Here is a 20,610-nt window from a genome sequence, read left to right as displayed (position 1 = left end):
CTTGTACTTTGGAACAATTGGTGAACCTTGTTGCTTGCACAATCTTCTAGCAAAGGTTATGCAGTACCTGAACCTGATCATGGCAGAATCACCAGGCCTCGTCACCATCTGCCTTTTAGGATATCTACTCAGTGCTGAATGTACAGGTTTGTTTCCTTTTTCAAAGATACATTGAGTATGTTTGTCTCTTAGATATATAATGTCTGGTGCTGTCTTCTTCAGTAAATAATGAATATAGGATTTGACAGCAATATTTTAGATTCTGGTAGTCAGCATGTGTGTTGGCAAATATTGGTTCTCTGGTAGCTGTGTCTCCTTAGTATTTAAAACTAAATAGATTTACAATGCTTATGGCACATTTTTAATGGATACTGTTGGACTTATGATTTGACCATGTAATTTCTCTTAGAAAACAGTCAGCTCCTTGGTTAAAAAACAAAAAAAAACTTAAAACTGGGAAAATGCTTTAACAAGGAAATAGCAGAATATGGAGAAAAATTAACTGTCATTTTGGTTATTTTTACTCATCACTTTGAAATCAAAAAGGGAAACACTAAAGCCACAAACATACTTTTATCGGCACAAAAATTTTGATTTTAAGATCTGTGATGTGTTTCAAAATTTTATAACTATATAATAAAGCATGCCTTTAATCTTTTAAATTTGTAAAATTATATACCTTCAATTTAAAGTTTTACTTAAAACAAATTTTTTTTCATTAGTAAGTTGTTATTTATCACCAACATTTTTCATTTGGATTAGGAAGAAATTATTTTATCTCTTACTCTAAACATGTCAGAGTTAATACATGAGGGAGCTCAATACTTGAGCTCTTAGGAGAGCAAAGCCAGTCGAAGAATTGACATAAAGGGTAGAAACTGGTTAATGCAATGTGTACCACTTGTTGTTTTCACAGCTTCAGTGACTTTATGCACTGTCCCCAAAGGAAAGCACACAAGGAAGAAATTACCTCATTTAGACAAACAGCATGTTCTCACAGGAAGCATTTATCACACTTAATTGTCAGCCTACTATAATCAAATCTAGTCACTGACAGTGCCAGGATCAGGGGTGCCAACCCTAAGGGTCCCCAGAAAGCAGACTGGCCCTGTGGTTCCTACTCCAGACATGATGTCAGACTGAAATGAAGAAATAATGATACAAAAATGCAAAGGTTAAATCAAACTAGCCAAGTGGGTAGAGTCCAGGAATAGAGAAATTTAGCTGGAAAACTCACAAAGCAGGACATAAAGCTAAGCCTTTACGCATTTCTCCTCAGCGTGAAATCAGCAGGACAAAGGACCTAAGGCCTTCCTTCGGGATAAGTGGTGAGATGATGGAGATGTTAAGAGGGTTGCTGACCCCTTGAAGAACTCAGATGTTGGGGGAAAAGGACAAAGAGGAACTGGGATTTCAGAGCTTGGGAAACAATGACTAAAATAGATAAGCCTGAAAAAATTAAGATATATGATCCTCAAATAATATGAGAAGAAATGCAATGTGATTCTGGAGTGACTGGAGTCAAAGAAAAGAGGCCCTTGAGGAGAGATGCAGGGGACTTTCCCTAAGGGTGGACAGTATTGATGCAGCACTCTCTGCTGCTGTTAACTTGGCATTGACTTCTAAAAGCAGTTTTGATCAATGATCTCCTGACTTGTTGCATTTTCATGGCTGCTGCCCTTAGGTTTTATTGTATCAATTTGGATTTTGAAATCAGAACTGTTCTGTGAAACCAATTCAGGTTTGTAAAGTACATGGACCAAAACTGTCTTTCATTCAGAATGGATGAATAAAACAAATGGGAGAGAGCGTCGATACATACACTTTAGAAAACTTTACGAAACCAAGTGACTACTATGGTGCCAGGTACTGTGGCAAGGTACTAGGGACATGGGGACAAACCAGACTCACCTCTTTGGCCTAAGGCACCATAAAGTCAGGAAGGATAATTTAATGTAATGTGCTAAAATGTGTACCAGGTGCTAAAGTACCATAGAAAATGAAATACATTAACTGGGGAAACACTTGACAGAGAGATAATATTTTGAGCTGGGCCTTAAAAATGAGTAGATTCACTCTTGAATGTCTGATCTAGGGCATTCTAGGCACAGAAGATCACTCATGTGCAAACATCCAGATCCACAAAGAATGTGAAGGCTTTCAATAACTCATTATGTTTTGAGTGTTGAATATGACAAGTGAGGCAGGGTACCAAGGCATGGTCAGGCCATCAGATAAGAAAGCCCTAAAGTAAAGAGTTTGGACAATAGAAAGCAATGTGGTCCTGGCTGGTGTGACTCAGTGGACTGAATGCCAGCCTTTGAAGCAAAGGGTCACTGGTTCGATTCCCAGTCAGGGCACATGCCTGGGTTGTGGGCCAGGTCCCCAGTAGGGGGCACATGACAGGCAAGCACACATTGATGTTTCTCTTCCTCTCTTTCTCCTTCCCTTTCCCTCTCTAAAAAGAAGGAAGGAAGGAAGGAAGGAAGGAAGGAAGGAAGGAAGGAAGGAAGGAAGGAAGGAAGGAAGGAAGGAAGGAAGGAAGGGAGGGAGGGAGGAAGGAAGGAAGGAAGGAAGGAAGAAACATAGCCTTAAAAATATTCCCTTTAGAAAGCAATGTGGACTCATCAGAAGTACAAACAAATACCACCGATGGCTGATTTTGGATGCTCAGGCTGGCAACATTATAATCAACTGTCTGAGGAAGGGGTAGCAAGACTAGAGGAGACCAATCTTGAGGCTATTGTAATCATCCAGGGAAGGCAGGAGGGCCAGAACCTGGACATTACCTATATACACAGAGGAGGGAAAGGAATTCAAGTAACATTAAGGAAGCAGAAATAATATGGCTTAACCATCTGGGTATGGGAGGGGAACAGGTTTAGAGAAAGTACTGAGTATGTCCTGGTCATTTTGTGTGATGACTGGACATAACCTAGGGCCTAAAAGCATGAACTGTGCATCTGACTGCCAGAGTCGAAATCCTGGCTCTGACATGTTACTATGTTACCTGGGGCAAATTGCTTAACCTCTCAAAATCTCTGTTTTCATCAGTTCCAAAAATGAGATGACAGTGCCTATCTCATGAGACCATTGTGAGTATGGAATGAAATAATGTTCGCAAATCACTGAGTACAGTGTACGGCACATCAGAAGCATTAAATAAACATCAGCGCTCCATCATATTACAATGTACAGTTAGGGATCTGGAATCCAGAAGATGTATCTGGCCAGTGATGAATATTTGGAACTCACTGTAAAATAACAGTAGTTACAACCATATGAATGATGATCCAGGAAGTGAACATGGGTATTGTGTCACTTAGTATAGTGCCTGACAGTAGTGAGTGTTCAGAAAATTGTGTTGAAAGAGCCAGTGCTGTACTAGGGTGAGGCAAGCAAGGCAAGTAGGGTAAAAGTGTACTTGTACACACTAAAAGAGAGTACATCCTTCAATTCTGTGCCCTAAATGCCTTGTTTACCTCACCACAGTCCTGGCCCTGGCAAGGGTGGATAGCATGAAAAGGGAAAAGGCTGAAGCTGGAGCCTGGGAGAACTCTGAACATTTTAAGGGCAGGCAGAGAAGGTGAACTAACTGTTTCAAGTGGTAGATGAATAACAAGAGCTAGAGCAAAGAGGAGAACCAGAGTAGAGTGATTTCATAGAAAGAATGTCCTGAAAAGGGAGAGATCAAACATTCCTAATTAGGAATGTTTCAGAGCAGTCAGGAAATACATAAACCCAGAATTATCCTTTAGGAGGTCATAGCTGATCCTGACAACAGTCACTTCTTTACATGGATGACAGTAAAGAAGGGAAGGTGCTACAGAAAAGAGCATTAATGAGCTAAAGGGAATTAAGGAAATTTTGAGACAGTGTAAGTTTCACAGGTTGACTTACTTAAGGCCATCTACACAAACGCAAAGTAACCTGCACAGCAAATTCAGAGTCCCTTCAGTTTGATATCCAGTTCTATTTTCCAGGAAGGAAAGAAGGAAAAAAGGGAGATAACCAACATATGAGGGTGCAAACAACCCGAAATTATCTTCTGGAGGATGGGGCCCTTATAGTACAGGTTTCCCCCGCTAGGTGAGTGTTCTAGGAACCCATCTGTATCAGTGTACCAGCTGGCATTGTTGTGAGAGGCTGCATTTGGCTTCAGTGAATTTTTTTTGAAGGATCTTTCAAAGGGTTTGCCCATTTCATGATGGGTGATTTACAAATGCACCTGCCCACACCAGTTTTTGAGTGCTCAGCAGTTTTTGACCACAAGCAGCATGACTCCCGTGCGCCAACCCCCCATTCAACCGATCTCTCCCCGAGCAACTTTTTTGTTGTTGTTGTTTCCTGGATGAAGAGTCCTCAAAGGAAAATGTTTTGCTGATGTGGAAGAGGCGAAGCAAAAAATGGCAGAAGTACTAAAAGGCATCAAAATCACTGAGTTCAAAAACTGTTTTGAGCAATGGAAAAAACATCTTGATGGGTGTATTGCACCAAATGGAGAGTACTTGGAAGGTGACTGAGGTTTAAACATGTAAAAATAAATACACAATATTTTATAAATAAATTCCAGGTGTTTTGGGTACCCCGCCCTCATATACCAGCCTACACATATCACTATCTCATGGATCCTGTCAACAACACTGTGAGGTACATATTTGTATTAGCCTACTGGTACACCCATTTTAAATTGAACCAAGTTAAGCTTCAAAGATTATGTGATCTCACATAATCTTTGTGAGATTCATATGAGACCCAGTGATCTCACAGCCAACAGATGGTAGATTCAAATCCAGAGGTGTCTGATTAACTCTGTTTCTCCACTAGACCACACTGTAAATGGATGCAAACATACATGATATCGTAGATGTGCCCAGGACCAAGCAAAAGAATTACCCAGCAGGGAGGATGGCCTGGTAGAGGCTGGGAGGCATCAATATGCAATGGCATCCACCTGTAGCATGGGAATTGTATCCCACAGTGCTCAGGTGCCTCAGAAGAGAAGGAAGGCACAGATGGCTGCACTGATCTAGGGGTTGGGACTGCAGGATATTGCAGCACTGAAGAAAGGGTGAAGGAAATGGAGAAAGGTGGCAGGTGAATCCCAAGGGTTATTTGCTGAACAAGAGAAAAGCAAGGTTGTCAAGAGACTGGAAGGGTCCCTAAAGTGAAGAGCTGCAATGAAAATAGGGGAATATAGTTTAGTTTGTTTCTTTTTTTATACTTCTTTTGGAGTCAATGAGAAAGCAGTCCCAAAATGCCCTGGAAAGTTCATCTTAGAAGCACCTGGTCCTCTGAGACAGTGTCAGATAGTCTCTTGAAGAAAGAAACAACTCCAGGCAACTTCCTGAGTTTCTGTTATTAATTATAGATATAGATATAAATAATAGATCTGTATCTATTTATATAGCTATAGAGGGAGACAGAGAAATAGGAAGAGGGAGATATAAGAGTGCGGAAATTTAAGAGGGGCATTGGGAGAATTGGTTAGAGATCTCAGTCCTCTAGAGCTCAGGAGGGTCTCCACAGGCTAGGCAGCCATACCTAAGATAAACCATATCCTGAGTCCCAGGGGAAGATTTACATCACTTAAATTCCTACAACACATGCCAACTGACAGTGTTGTGAGTCCAAAGATAAAAGCAACGAAGGCAGTGTTTTTTCTTTTAAATATAGAGAGAGCTCCTGGGGTTGCGTCTGGAGTTGGACCACAATTAGGCCTCTGTTTTTCCAAAAGAAATTTGTGAGACAAAGTAATTTGGGCAACTGCATCCTGAACCCTGTCCTGGTTGGGGGGAGGGGGTCAGACCACCTTGCAAGGATCTGCAATTAGCTATTTTTAACTGATGACAAAGTATGAAGTTAACTGCTTATTTAAGAACTTTCTTTTTCATGCAAAGTAAATTCAAGTACAATTGAAAATCTGACCTTTTATTAGTGAAGCTCTCTTGACTAAGGGTAAAATTGAATTTTAATTCCTCAATCTCCATGTGTATACAGTACAATGAGAACACTATAGATTTTTAGCTCCATTCCCCAAAGACAAATTGGCTTTAGGATTACTTGGATTTAAAAAAAAAAAAAACAAACAACCAAACCTTCCCTAAGAGTTGTATTTAATTTTCATGATATTTTCATTTTCATAAAGCTAAATAATAGCACTTTCAAATTTCAGTTTTTATTGATCGTGAAAATGCCACCAAAGTTCTGAATCGGCCAAAGAGATATAATTCAGGTAAATTGGAAGAGTTTGTTCAAGGGAATCTGGAAAGAGAATGTATGGAAGAGAAGTGTAGTTTTGAAGAAGCACGAGAAGTTTTTGAAAACACTGAAAAAACTGTGAGTATTTCCACAAAATATCCTTCAGATACAGAACAAAAAATAGTAAACCTTTTAAAAAGAGAAAAACTTCTCATTGTAATTTTTAAATATCTCTCTCTATATATATGTGTGTGTATTATAAATGGTATAAAAGAGAAGGAATCAAATCCAAAACATTTTAAATGCCACCATTAACCTCTCCTTTTTCTTTATAGACTGAATTTTGGAACCAATATGTTGGTAAGCAATTCATTTTATCCTCTAGCTTGCATATAAAACATTTGGAATTATGTATTTTTTCTCTGTGTAAATACATAATATATTAAACTCTGTCAAAAGGGCTCAGATAAATAAGTTCCACTCTTTTACCCAAGATTGAAAGGTGATACACTATAGGTTCATGCCAACATGAGAGACATCAGTTGGCAGATAAGCTTACTCCTCCCTTGGGCTTCAAAAAGAACATCGTTCCACACCAGGAAGCTGGAAGGAAGAAACAGAGATGATTGCATCTGGGGACTGAACGAGGGTTTGCAATCCCCAGTAGAGAATCAGAGAATGTTGATTGACTTAAATGTTTATTGTTTAACTGTCCTTCTTATGATGGTCTATAAGGCCCTCCACAATTACCCAGCCCTTCCCTTCCTGTTGCCCCTCCCATCTCATCTCCACTGCTCCCTGCCTGACACACTGGTCCCCAGCCATCCTGGCCTCCCTGGTGCTTCTTGCATACTCTAGGAATGCTTCCACTTTAGAATCTTAGATTTGGCTGTTCCTTTAATGTGGAATGCTCTTCTGCTAGGTTTCCCTAGACTCACCACCTCATCTCCTTTGGGTCTATGCCCAATGTCACCATCTCAATGAAGCTGACCTTGATCGTATATTAATATTCCAAACTGCCCCCCCATAACTCCTTCACTCTAGACACTGTATCCTGGTCTATTATTTTTCATACATAGCACTTTTCACCATCTGAGATATCATATAATGGTCTTAGTTATATATCTATTATTCATTTTTCCCACCTCAATAGAGGGCTCACTTCATATTGGTATGGGTATTTAATTTTTTTTTTGTTTATTGATGTATTCCTAGTAACTTGAACAATATCTGGTAAAGAAATACTGAGTAAATATTTGTTAAATGAACTTACCAAAATGAGGAAAAGTCAAAACTTTAATGACAACTAAGTTTTAAAATCAATTTCAAATCCAGCAGTAGGACTTTGTGGCAGTGTAAATTGCACAGGTTGACTTACCCTGGCAGCAAATTTACTGAGTTCCTTCAATTGAGATCCAGTTCTATTTTCCAGTTTCTGTTCTGGAGACACTGTTGGGCTTGTTCATACTCTGATAACTCATAATTCATCCACTTTTGTTCTTAAATCATGGTGGAAGAAGAGGTTCCCTTCATTATATTTGCTTTATTTGCCTTTCCTTGTTCTTGGTAATAAACACTACCAGGCCAATTCTCTACTGAGGTATTCCCATACAGTTATTAGTCTAATCAAGCCTTCTCATTCTCTAATTCAACTATATTTAAAATTTCTCATCTTGTGATATATTTTTAAAGCACACCAATTCCTAACTGCCCCCCCCCCAAATATTCCTGGCTGTATTTAAACTCCTATAATCTTTTCATGGCCAACCCCCTGACCTGATCTCCCACCCTGTAGCAGGGTTAGGTCAGGACCTCTTAAGATCTGTATTTTTAAGTCGGGTTCCTGCCTTCTGATCACAGGCAGTGGTTACTGTATCTTAGGTAAAGATACCTCAGAAACATTAAGGACATGATTCTGTCACTACTGCTTTGTCTATGGAAAAATAAAACACAAACAAGAACAAAAGAGAAAAAAATAATAACCCCATGCCTGTTTTCACTTGCAACTAAGATTCCTAATTCCCCCAAATAGACTACACTAATTCTCACTGTGTGGGCAGCCACATACATCGGGGACATAGACCCCTCACTCCTGCCCTGTTCTGTACCATCAACTCACCACATAAAGAGCAGGGGGGAAGAAGGAATATCATTCAATCACATTAACCAGCACCTGTCAAGTACTTTACAGATTACAGAGTGCCTGTCACATTTAATCCTCACACCAACCCTGAGAGCAAAGTATTATTAACCTCATTTCACAGAGAAGGAAACTGAGACTTACCAAAGTTCACCCAGCTAGGGAGTCATGGAGCCCAGAAAACAATCCAAGCTCTCTAATGCCCAATCCCTTGTCTTCACTGTCATCCCTACCAGCCTTCGAATTTAAATGCAGTTATTTGCTAAACACCAACCTAGTAGCCTTAAACAGGAACCCCTCTCTTGGCAAGGTCTTGTCCCTTGTTGTCTTTGACCCCTACTGTCTGTGGCTTTGCCTCAGCCCAAAGTACACACAGACAAGCACCCAAAGGAGGACTAAATGCAGGATAAAATGACACTCATTTTAAAGATATGTCTCAGCAAATGAGTTGCTGTGTAGCTGGCTGCAAGCCCAGACTCTTTCAGTGAAACATCCTAAATAATTCAGATCCTTTAGTCTATAATATAAAGTGCAAGTGTGGCTCATTTTTTAGACCAGTTCTGAACATCAATAATAATAAGCCAGAGATAACATATTTTGTTTTCATGGAATTAGAACAAATTGAAGTATTTGTGCAAAAGCACATTGGACCAAGGGGCAGAGAGGACAAGGTCTAATTTTTACAGCAAGCAGACTTTCCAGAGAGGGACTATTTCTGAGAAAGGGATATTAGTCTTTACTCAGTGGGGCCTGGATACATGCTACTGACAGAGAACATGACAGACATTCTAGTGCTCTCCCTAGAGCAGGATCTCCACGCTAGATGACAGGGAGCTTTGCTCTAAAGTATGACTGATAATCAGGAATTATTTGCCCCTTTTCTCTCTTTCTTTCATTCTTATGTCATTTTCAGCTCCCACTGTTTTGCTTCTCATGTATTTTCTTGCTTATCTAGCTCCCATTTTTCCTTCAGGGCTATTTCTCTTAGCTCAAAGTGCATACCAGTGTACCTTATGGTCCTATTCATCCCTTTCTCCTGAAGCTGCCTCAGAAGTATGGATGGAGGCAGAACTCTAAGAAACCAGACTTAAAGGTTCCCCTTCTCATCTTGACCCTTCCTTCCCCTCTTGTCTATTTCTTCCTTCTGTTTTCTTGCCCCCAGTGTCTTCAAAGGCTTTCAAGAACTCTCTATACAGGTAGAAACTTTAGGAAAGGTAGAAAGAAAACATAGTCAATATGTACATAAAAAGGAATATTTTTCAGAATTTTTTCTTTTTTACTTCTTTGTATCGAAAGTTGTTTCTCACTTTACTTAGACCATTTGGGACCTAACTCATAGACAGAATACCTTTAAGCAGTAACATCTGCTTCTGGCATCTTTTCTATTATTTTGAAGCATTACTGCATATTATACTTAGAAGTGAAATGACAACACAAGGAAGAAAATGCATTTGCTTCATGCCTAGGCCAACAGTTCCTTGAGCAGAAGTACCATATGTTATCTGACTGAGCTTGCACTGCAATGTGATAGAACAAGCCTTGTATGGCATATAGATAATAATTGTTGAAGTGATGTGATTTGATTTGGAATTAAATCTGCCACCATTCTATAAGAAAGGACTGAAAATTCTTCTTGGCCTATGCTGCTCCAATACATTTTTATACTCAAACATTCTTCTCCCTTTGCATAAACTATGTACATGTCTTCCTCAAGGCAACTTCCTAAGACACTGTTAGCCTAAGCATCTTTGTCTGGGTTGCTTTTAAAAATGCAGAAAGGCAGGGGAACCCCATAAGCACCTAGCTTCCTAACCCTAAAATTAGGCTCCCCTTCCCATGAGTCTGTGCAGGGAGGATCCGGCATTGTAAACAATTTATCTGCTAATTTAACATCTTAACCTATCTCAAAGATGGAGACCAGTGTGAGTCCAACCCATGTTTAAATGGTGGCGTGTGCAAGGATGACATTAATTCCTATGAATGTTGGTGTCAACCTGGATTTGAAGGAAAGAACTGTGAATTAGGTAAGTAACTAGTTTTGGATTACTCATGGTTCAAAGTTTCCCTTTGAAAGCAGATGAAACTGGAAAACACAATATTTATATATCATAATTTTCCCTTAAAACCATATACCTTTTTATTATGGTAGAAAACACAACATGATATCTATACTTTTAAGAAATTTTGAAGTGAAAACACAGTATTGTTAACTACAGGCACTATGTTATACAGAAGACCTCTAGAACTTATTCATCATACATAACTGAAACTATACCCATTGAAAAGCAGCTCCCCATTTTCCTTTCCTCATTCTCTGCTCCTATGTGTTTGAATATTTTAGCCACTGCACAGAAGTAAAATAATGCAGTATTTGTCCTTCTGTAACTGGCTTACTTTACTTAGCATAATGTCCTCCAGGTTCACCCATGTTGTTACATATGACAGGATTTCCTTCTTTTTAAAGCCTAAATAATATGCCATTGTATGAAACATACTTTCAAAGCTTATCAACATTTGTTTTATCTGTAGTCATATCTTCCTGGATGAGTTCAAGAAACTATATTAGGAGCAATAATAATATTTGGTAGATAATAGGTAATGATGTTCCACTCACTTATTAATCCTCAGTAAAGCCATATGCAATCAGTACCATTATTATTATCCCAATTCCATGATGATGAGAAATCTACAGATCAAAAGTAAATGGCCAAGCCAGGAGTTGGACTTCAGTCTGACAAAAACCCATGCTTCTAACTACTATCCACAAAATGCAAAGAAAACTGAACCCATTAACTGACCTCATGACTAAATTGCTATCAACATAAGCACTGGAGGTCAAGCAATTATAGAATTGGGGTATGACAAAGCCAGTTCTCTCGTATAATAGGCACTTCTCCACACATACAAACCACTTTACACGTAAAATTTGTTGACAAAAATCTCAGCTCATACACTGATTGCACTGAAACAGTTACATAGCAAATTTAGGTTCAGTGTGCATCTTTTCCTCTCATAGCCTAAACTATTTTTTTCTGAGATTTTGGCAATTGGAGCTGTAAACCCTCAAAGTCCTTCAGCTACTTGTTTATTGCCTCTGGATGCAAGATTACTGGTATTGTGATTGTGAAAACCACACAGTGCTAATGACAGATTCTCTTTCTACTCTGAAATTCCAGAAGAATAGAGATGCAATCCTGGGGAGCAAATTTAACACCACAGGCTATATGACTAAGGGCAAAGAGTAGAAAATTAGCAGGACTCTATTAAGGCATTATAGCAATCCACCCAACACATAGATAAAAAAAGGCATAAAACAAAATGAAATGCAGCAGCTGCACTTGTCCTATTGAGAAAGGGAAAGAAGTCACCTGCAATGCTCATAAATCCTTTCAGTATTAAAGAAAAATCCACTGATCATCTTCCTCTCAGAGCAAAAAGATAAAAAAGAATAGAAGATAAGAAAAGGAAAAGGTAGCAGGGACAAAACACTTTAAAAGACAGAAAAGAGTGAATGCAGGTGGATGAACTGGTACACCTGGCCTGGAATCCCATTCCCTCAGATTTCCTAGTGAGGGGACAAACCGATGCCTGGGCTCCCTTTCCTATGAGTGTGTTGACTGGTTCAACATCTGTGAGGTGCTACTTTTCATATGAAAGGTTATGATTTCAAATTTAGATTTAGCCAGATAAATTTGAGCCTGTTATTATGGAAACGTACAGAAATCTTTGGAGTAGTTACTCGTTTTCAGCTTAAATAACATAACTATTGGAGCTCAGGGAATGAATAACTCTCAGTTAAAAATGAAGGACACACTATATATAGTAAAGTATAATTGAAAATAGTATTTTGCATTATATATTCCTAAATGTCTTCAGTTTAAAAATAAAGTCACTGTAAAGAAAGAGAATAGCCCTGAAAAATGTAAATAGAAGCACAAAACCCCCCTAACAGGTTTTGCTACATGTGTGACGTTACACTCTACATAACAATAGTGCTAAGTCTACAAATGGACCCCTCGGTCCTCTCAGGTTCCCCACATTTTGGTTTGGTTGCACTACCTCCACCACGAAGCCTGGCCTCTGGATTACATTGATCTCTTCAAGCCCATCTTATCAAGGCTTAGAAAAATCCTTCCAGCTCAGTTAGTTCAGAAACAAAGTAGGAATTCCCTCAAAAAAGCACTTTATCTCAGACACTAGAGGACAACAACAGCGAAAAGATACAAACTCCCATTTATGCTGTTGTTTCAAACTGAACTAAAGACTAATCTCAAAAGCTCCTACATAGCACAGTTTATGGAGTACCTTGGCCCCACGTCTCTTGCCTCATCCTGGCTTCGAAAGGGAAGGGAGATTTCCATTGTTCAGAACATTTGGTTTTCCTTTTCCTTTGTCCATGAGGCTCCTCTCCCAGGAGAAAAGTACAAATACTTGGGACATGTTTTCTACTTAGAAGAATAACTATTAATTGGCTATTGTGTCCCTTTGGCTAGAATAAATATCACTGTATGTCCCCAGCTACACATCACATCTGAGACCTCTTCAGATAGATCAAGGTCTGTAAGAACTTGGTCATTCCCATCCTTTCTGAGAGTACAAGAGGCATTTCCCTACAGTAAGATAGGATGGAAAGAAAAAAATCACAAGCACATAAACATTTTGTTTTTTTCATTTTACTAACACATCACAGATATTACTGTCTCATTTGCTATGTATTTCTGTGGAGTAAAGAAAAGAAAATACCTTCAGTTTAGCTAAATAACAGCATGTTTTGTTGTAAACTTGTTAGAACATCTTTTGTCCAAGCTTTGGTTTTCACATCAGTGAATATATCAGGGTAGAAGAAGGCAGAACAAAATAAAACAAAACTAACTTTTGTGGTAGGCATGAGGGGAACAAGAAAGAGAAGTTTGGACCAACATGGAGGGAGAAGAACAGAAGTTTTACGCACTGAGACCAGCGTCAGAACCAGGGAGACCCATACCCAACACAGTGCCTAATATCTAAGTGCTCAATAAATGACTGATGAATGAGTCCAATAATGACTGTTCCTTAGATCATGGACTTTGAAACTTTCCACCAGATATCCTTGTGCTGTTAAACTATTTCCAGAATTTTGAGTCTATTATCTGAGGGCAAAAGACTGCTGATTGGACAGCAATATTTCCCACTGCATGCACAAACCAAGCTGTAGAGCAACGATAACATAGTGGGCCACGAAGAGCAAGGACAAATGAGGAAAATCATGGAGAGGTCTAGTTACTCAGTCAAGGGCACAGAATCAGATTTGGGAAAACCACACTGAGTTTCCTCATGCCTGTTATACATGCCCAGCACCAAACCAGACTGGACCTACCACCTACCTCTGTTAATTTATCACAATCTCATATTGACTGAACATTTTCCATGGGTGGTATTTGATTTGGCTGAACACTTTAGTACTGCTTTGTAACAACAAAAATGATAGCTAGCCTCATGAAAGAGCCAGGAATGGAGTCACCATGAGTGAGGAGAAAGGTCTTTAAAAAATAAATAAAAAGGACCAAGTGACATCTTTTTGGATCATGAACTTAATGGATTATTGGTAGCAAAGGTTAACACTCAGGCTGGTTTCTCTCTATCTGGCAACAGTTGATTGGTGATTATTTCCTGAAGTGTCAGTAAGGAATATGAGCTAATTATTAGCATAGTCTATGCTAATCTGTGTAAAATATAATTCAAAAATTTAGGCCTCAAAACTCAAAACTCCATAATAGCTGTGGCTAGTGTGGCTCAGTACATTGAGCACTGGCCTGGGAACCAAAGGGTTGCCAGTTTGATTCCCAGTGAGGTCACATGCCTGGGTTGCGAGCCAGACCCCCTGTAGGGGGCACACAAGAGGCAACCACATATTGATCTTTCTCTACTTTTCTCCCTCCCTTCCCCTCTCTCTAAAAGTACAAAAATAAAATAAAATCTTTTTTAAAAAATTCCATAATATACTCCAAAACCATACAGTCACTCTGTTAGCCTGGATTCCACCAGAAAAAAAGGAGTCTGTGATACAAGCTTATTCATTACGGTGTGCAATCCTAGGGAACAAGAGTAAAGGACAGGGGAGTGAAGCAGTGAGGAAAGGAGACCTATAAGATGAGTCTTCTCTTCATCTACAAGTGATTGCTCAATCTCCTGGGACTTTTTCAAGAATCCATATGAATTGGCCTCAGGATAGTCCATCTAGGAGGGAGAAAGAAGTGAAAAAATTTGTCCATCAGCATCTGTCTCCCACTGGTCAAAAGTTCAGCCCATGGATTGAACACATCTCCAGGTTATACATGCTGGAGCACTCAGAAAGGTCATGGGGCATCCCGTGGCTCAGCATCAACAGGGAAGTGCCAAGGTTGGCTCATATCATAGTGCAGATATGAGCCAAGGCCATTCAAGGCCACACCTATGAGGTCAGTGGAAGTCTGTATAAAACTGATCACCACAGCATTGGGAAAAGATACAAGAGAAGCTGAGAGGAATTAAGGTGGTGCATAGGAGGAATCTAATACAGTCACTCATTTTCAATTTTTCCATGTTCTAACTGCAGTGATAAGTGAGCATTTCCATTGAAAGTTGTACTGCTGTTGAGCATGTAGGTAAGGCAGAAGGTGTTTTCTATTCACTGTGTTCCTGTGCCACTCTAGAGACAGAAATAGGCCCAAGGGCAGAGCCTGTTTCTCTTAACTCAGTCGTCTCAGCTAACAAGCCCTGAACCATACTACTTCCTGTTACTGAGATAGCATGGGAGAAACAAAGGGAAAGCATGATAATTAGAAAATATGAAATAAAATGGTAGAAATAAGCCAAGTATATCAGGAATCACAATTAATGTGAAATGGTGTTGATGACAGTTTTCAGTCTGGTGTTAAAAATCAAATTGTATCTTGTGGACAAAAGAGATCTCTGAAATGAAAACATACCAGGAGGCTAAATTAAAGGGATACAAAAAGATTTTAAAGGTAAATAGTAATAAAAAGTAATGGGTGAAGCAAACTTACTGTCACACAAAACACAATCCAAGACAAAAAGCATTACAAGAGACAAAGAAAGATATTTTATATTAATAAGGGCTTTTGTGTAGGAGAGTAAAGAAAATGTGAGCCACTGAAATGCTTATCAGTATCAAAACATAATGTCTTCAGCATTTATTTACCTTAAAGGACTCTATTTTATTCTCTTGTATTGGTACATAACCCCCTCAACCAGCTTCAAGTTTCCTCTGATAAATTGGGTTATATTAAAACCATGAACTTCTATTCAGCAAAATACACTATGTAGTGTGAAAAGGCAAGTCACAGATTGGGAGGAGAAATATGCATCACATATACCCAATAACTGGAACTCTCAAACAGTGTTGGTGGGAATTTACATGTGTACAATTATTTTAGAACACTACTTGGCAGTATCTGCTAAGCCTGAACATGTGATCCAATAATTGCACTTATAAGTACACATCTAGGATATACGCATGCATATATTACTGAATGACACATACAAGAAAAAAAAATTAAGATTTTTAAATTTTACTTTTAGAGAGAGGGGAAGGGAGGAAGAAACAGAGATAGAGAAACATCAATGTGTGAGAGATAAATTGATCGGTTGCCTCTCCCACACCTCCAACTAGGGACCTGGCCTGCTAGGGAACCCAGGCAGGTACCCTGACTGGGAATCGAACCAGTGACCCTTTGGTTCACAGGTCAGCGCTCAATCCACTGAGCTACACCAGCCAGGGCTACAAGAAAATTCTTACAAGACTTTTACAAGAAAAAGAGCCCAAAACTGGAAACTCAACTCAAATATTCATCAACAGTAAAATGGATAAATAAAGGTAGTAATTATACAATGGAAAACTAAACAGCATGTAAATGAAGTACTGCTATACAAAACAACATGATGAATTTCACAGACAAAATATTATTTCTATTCATATAAAGTTCATAAACAAGCAAAACTCATTCATTTTTAGAAGTTGAGGTAATGGTAACTTTGGAAAGGAGGAAGAGTATAGTGATTGAAAGGAGGCATTAAGAGAGTTTCTAGGGTATTGATAATGTCCTAAGTATCAACCTGTTTAGGATTTAAACTGGTGCATCCACTTTGTGAAAAATTCATACTAAAGCTCTGGGTACTAAAGCTCTGGATGTATGATATATTTAATAAACATTTTTATAAATTTTATTTATAAATTTTTAGAGAGAGGGGAAGGGAGGGAGAAAGAGAGGGAGATAAACATCAATGTGCGAGAGATACATCTATCTGTTGCCTCTTGCAAGCCTGCAACTGGGGACTTGGCCCACAACCCAGGCGTGTGCCCTGACTGTGAATCAAACCAGTGACCCCTTGTTTTGCAAGCCAGTACTTAATCTACTGAGCCACACCAACCAGGGCTTAATAAACATTTTAATTGTAGTACATGATTTCTTGAAAGTAGAATATCCAAACCTTCAGTTTTACGCCAAATCAAACATAGCGCTGCCATATTTTTATACCTTATTAAGAATATTTTTAAGAATTTTATGTTTCTACTCTTAGCTCAAAGCTTCCCTCCCCAGCTTTTCTCTAAGAATGCTACCAACTTATACTTGACCTCTACCTGAGTCAGTAGTTTCATGTACTTTTTTGAAATGCATGTTAAATGATGTTATTGCTGTTGATTTTTCTTTCTTTCAGATTCAACATGCAGGATTAAGAATGGCAGGTGCAAGCAGTTTTGTAAAAAGGGCACTGGTAACAAGGTGCTTTGTTCCTGTACAGCAGGATATCGGCTTGCAAAAGACCAACTGTCCTGTGAACCAGCAGGTCAAAATCTAAATAAGTTTTTTTAAAGCTTGGCAGATACACTCTCCAAATCTGTACTTGAACTGTTAGCATTTTAACTAGCCTACATAATTCTAATCCTCACTTGTTTCTACTTCCTTTTGAAAGCATAGAAAAGAGTAGTTACTTGAATTGGAAAAATTAATTTTTCCAACTGCATCATCATTTTAAAATAGAAATCCTGTAATGTCTTTAGTCTGAATTTTTCCATGTGTCCAATTTTTTCTCTGTTATGTCATGAAGCAATTGATTTGTGTGGTTTCTGTATGTATATATTTGTAATTCATCCAGTCAAATTAATGTAGTAATCCTATGCCATGGAAGATTCATAAATGATTGATTGATAGGCTTCTAGTATAAGGATGGTGAATTTTAAGCATAATTCTGCTAAGGTGTGGCTGGTTTCCTCTGAGAAAGTTATTTCCTATCCTTGGGTCTCAGGCTGAGTTTATACCCTTTGCATCAGAATAGTTCCAATAACCATCTGTTTTAAGCTGTGCCAGGGTGCTCAGCACAGTCCATCTACTCAGCAGTGGACAAAGCAATGTTTCCCAGTCATGTCAACCATGCCGCCATGTTGACAGCTGCCTATTGTATTCAGAACATCACTATTCCACACTCACATTGCTCTTGTCTGAAAATGAAAGCAGTAGAAACTTTGATTTTTTTAAAAAATAGGCTCTGCAGGATCAATTTCATTTGATAAATGAGGGGCCTTTTTGAAGCAATATACAATTTCTTTTGCATTTCCGAAGCCTGATATCTTATTAAATTGGTACATTAAATCATGCATCATTCCTCTGTAACTGGGTTCGATACCTATCTCAGCAATGCACTCAGCAGAGAAAATTAAAGAAATGACCAGAAGCCAAGAGTATTCACACTGTAACTAAAATAAAAAGTATTTAATGCTTCAAGGCACCGCCTGCCTATCCTACCTGGTTCCTCACATACACTGCTTCAAAGCCAGCCTACCTTGGAAGGAGAACATATGTATGTTCCAGTGTACATAGATGGCATAGTAGCTAAACCCTTATAAACCCTTCTATGTTTTGAGAGAAAATAATTGAGAACCACCTCCAACTATTATTATATCTGAATATAGCCTTAGCTTTAGCAGAATAAATAGGCCATACCTAAAATAAGCGTTTCTGCCTTTCGATAGTAATGGTCCCTTTTCTCTAACAAAATACATAAGTATTTTGAACTAATTTCCTGTTTTCCCGACCACATGCTGCCTTCATGATACTTTGCCGCAGCTGGTTGCTATAGAAATATGTCTGTTATAAGGAATGTGGCTGAAAGGAAAGTGAAAAATAAAAATGAAATGTAAGGTGACTTTGCTTGACTACAAATTTCCATTCTGGTTGTCCCCAATGCATCAGAAGACAATGTGTTTTCTTTTATTTATTTATTTTATCCTTACCCAAGGACTTTTTTTTCTCATCGCTTTTAAAGAGAGGTGGGGGGAGAGACAGAGAGAAAGAGGGGGGGAGGGAGAAAGAGGGGGGGAGGGAGGGAGGAAGGGAGGGAGGGAGAGAGAAAGAGAGCAAGAGGACACATTGATTGGTTGTCTTCTCATACACACCACGACCAGGGCACACACCCCAACTGGTGTGCACACCCCAATCGGGGATCAAACCAGCAACCTAAATATGTGCCCTGACCAGGAATTGCACCTGTGAACTTTTGGTCCACGGGACAATGCACCAACCAACCGAGCCACGCTGGCCAGGCGACAATTTCTTTTCTTTAGGAAATAAACCAACAGAAGATAATAAAGTGGCCAGTTCCCATTCCCAGGTGGATATGGCTATAATAATCATATTAGTAATTTATTTGGTTAATACTTGACAGCCAGGTAATTAAATCACAATGATCTCTCGCCCAAGAGATACTTAAAATTCACCTTGGAATCTAGAAGGCATTGTAGTCTACAAAAGAAATCCTGTTAATAATAAGCAGCAGGAGTCCCATTTACCTAATTCTGAAGTTAAAGTTACATGGCACCAATCATCAGATTTCCATTTAGGGAGAGTACTTGGGAATGACTTTTTAGTTAAAAAAAAAAAAAACAAACCCTGCCCTGACTGCTGGTGAGGCTCAGTGGGCTGTGGGTTGGGCATCATCCTACATATCAAAGGTCACTGGTTCTATTCCCAGTCAGGGTTGTGGGCCAGGTCCCCAGTTGGGGGTGTGCAAGAGGCAACTGATCAAAATTTCTCTCACACATCAATGTTTCTCTCCCTCTCTTTCTCCCTCCCTTTCCCTCTATCTAAAATAAATAAATAAAATCTTTAAAATACTAAACAGAAAGTCATTAGACCTTATAAAAGTCTTACAAAATTTGATTCTGGAACTCTTATCCTATTTCTGTAAAGATGATGAATTCCCGAGTCAAATGTTTTTTTCACTAAGGGTTTGAAAATTTTCCATGAAAATAATGCAATTAACCTTTTACTTTGAGACTATATTCATTGATTAAATTTTTTAAAATATTGATGAGCCTACATTTCAGAAGTGACAAGGATGGGCCTCATTTTTGATCTTTTGTAATACATGTTCTGCTTGCCAATGGGAAATATTCAAATACTAACTGTTTTTTCCATTTTTCTAGTGCCATTCCCATGTGGGAGAGTTTCTGTAGCACTCACTTCTGACAAGCTCACCCGTGCTGAGACTATTTATTCCAATAGGGACTATGGAAATTCTACTGAAGATGAAAAAATTGGGGATAACATCACTCAAAGCACCCAACCATTCAATGACTTCACTCGAATTGTTGGTGGAGAAGATGCCAAACCAGGTCAATTCCCTTGGCAGGTACTCTACATTGATGTGTCAAAACTGGAGTTCAGAGGGCAAGGGGCAGGCCAGGTGGAGGCTGAGGCTAAGAGACTAGGTAGACTACCCTGGCTGGTGTGGCTCAGTGGATTGAGTGCCGGCCTGCACTCAAAGGGTCGCCAATTTAATTCCCAGTTAGGGCACATGCCTGGGATTTGGGCCAGGTCCCTGGTGGGGGGCACGCCAGAAGCAACCACACATTGATGTTTTTCTCTCTTTCTCCTTCCCTTCCCCTCTCTCTAAAAATAAATAAATAAAATATTTTTTAAAAAAGATACTAGGTAGTCCTATCAGAGTGAGGGAAGTGTTTAGTCAAGTTTCAGCACTAAGCAATATGAGGAAGCCCCCATGGGGGGGTGGAGCTGGTGAAAGAGAACTCCAGAGACAGCTACTATAAAAGGTCAAGGAGAATTTGGCATCAAGGAAATAGCATGGCAGGATCCCAGACAAGCAATAGGGAGGGATGGAAGTGAGGTCACAGGTACTGGGGTTCAGGATGCTGCTTGAGCTTCTGCTCCTGTGAGAACTGGTAAGAGTCAGAAAATCTCTAGGTCATGAAAAACTGTATTATCTCAAAGGGA

The 20,610-nt window shown here is 39.1% G+C and overlaps 1 protein-coding gene across 2 annotated transcripts in view; it reads left to right on the top strand.

Moving 5' to 3' along the window:
* F9 (coagulation factor IX) overlaps nt 1–20,610 on the top strand; it is a 32,323-nt gene continuing 11,713 nt past the window's right edge. The window contains exons 1-6 of one of the 2 annotated variants that reach the window (XM_024555248.3): nt 1–146; nt 6,176–6,339; nt 6,537–6,561; nt 10,252–10,365; nt 17,039–17,167; nt 19,803–20,008. In XM_024555248.3, coding sequence (XP_024411016.1) covers nt 59–146; nt 6,176–6,339; nt 6,537–6,561; nt 10,252–10,365; nt 17,039–17,167; nt 19,803–20,008 — 726 coding nt within the window. In that variant the 5' untranslated portion in view covers nt 1–58. The remainder of the gene's footprint in view (nt 147–6,175; nt 6,340–6,536; nt 6,562–10,251; nt 10,366–17,038; nt 17,168–19,802; nt 20,009–20,610) is intronic. The other variant, XM_045191297.2, reaches the window with a different exon arrangement.

The sequence above is a fragment of the Desmodus rotundus genome, chromosome X (assembly GCF_022682495.2).
Source record: "Desmodus rotundus isolate HL8 chromosome X, HLdesRot8A.1, whole genome shotgun sequence".
Taxonomy (NCBI): Eukaryota; Metazoa; Chordata; class Mammalia; order Chiroptera; family Phyllostomidae; genus Desmodus; species Desmodus rotundus.
This window is presented reverse-complemented; position numbering and strand designations above follow the sequence as displayed.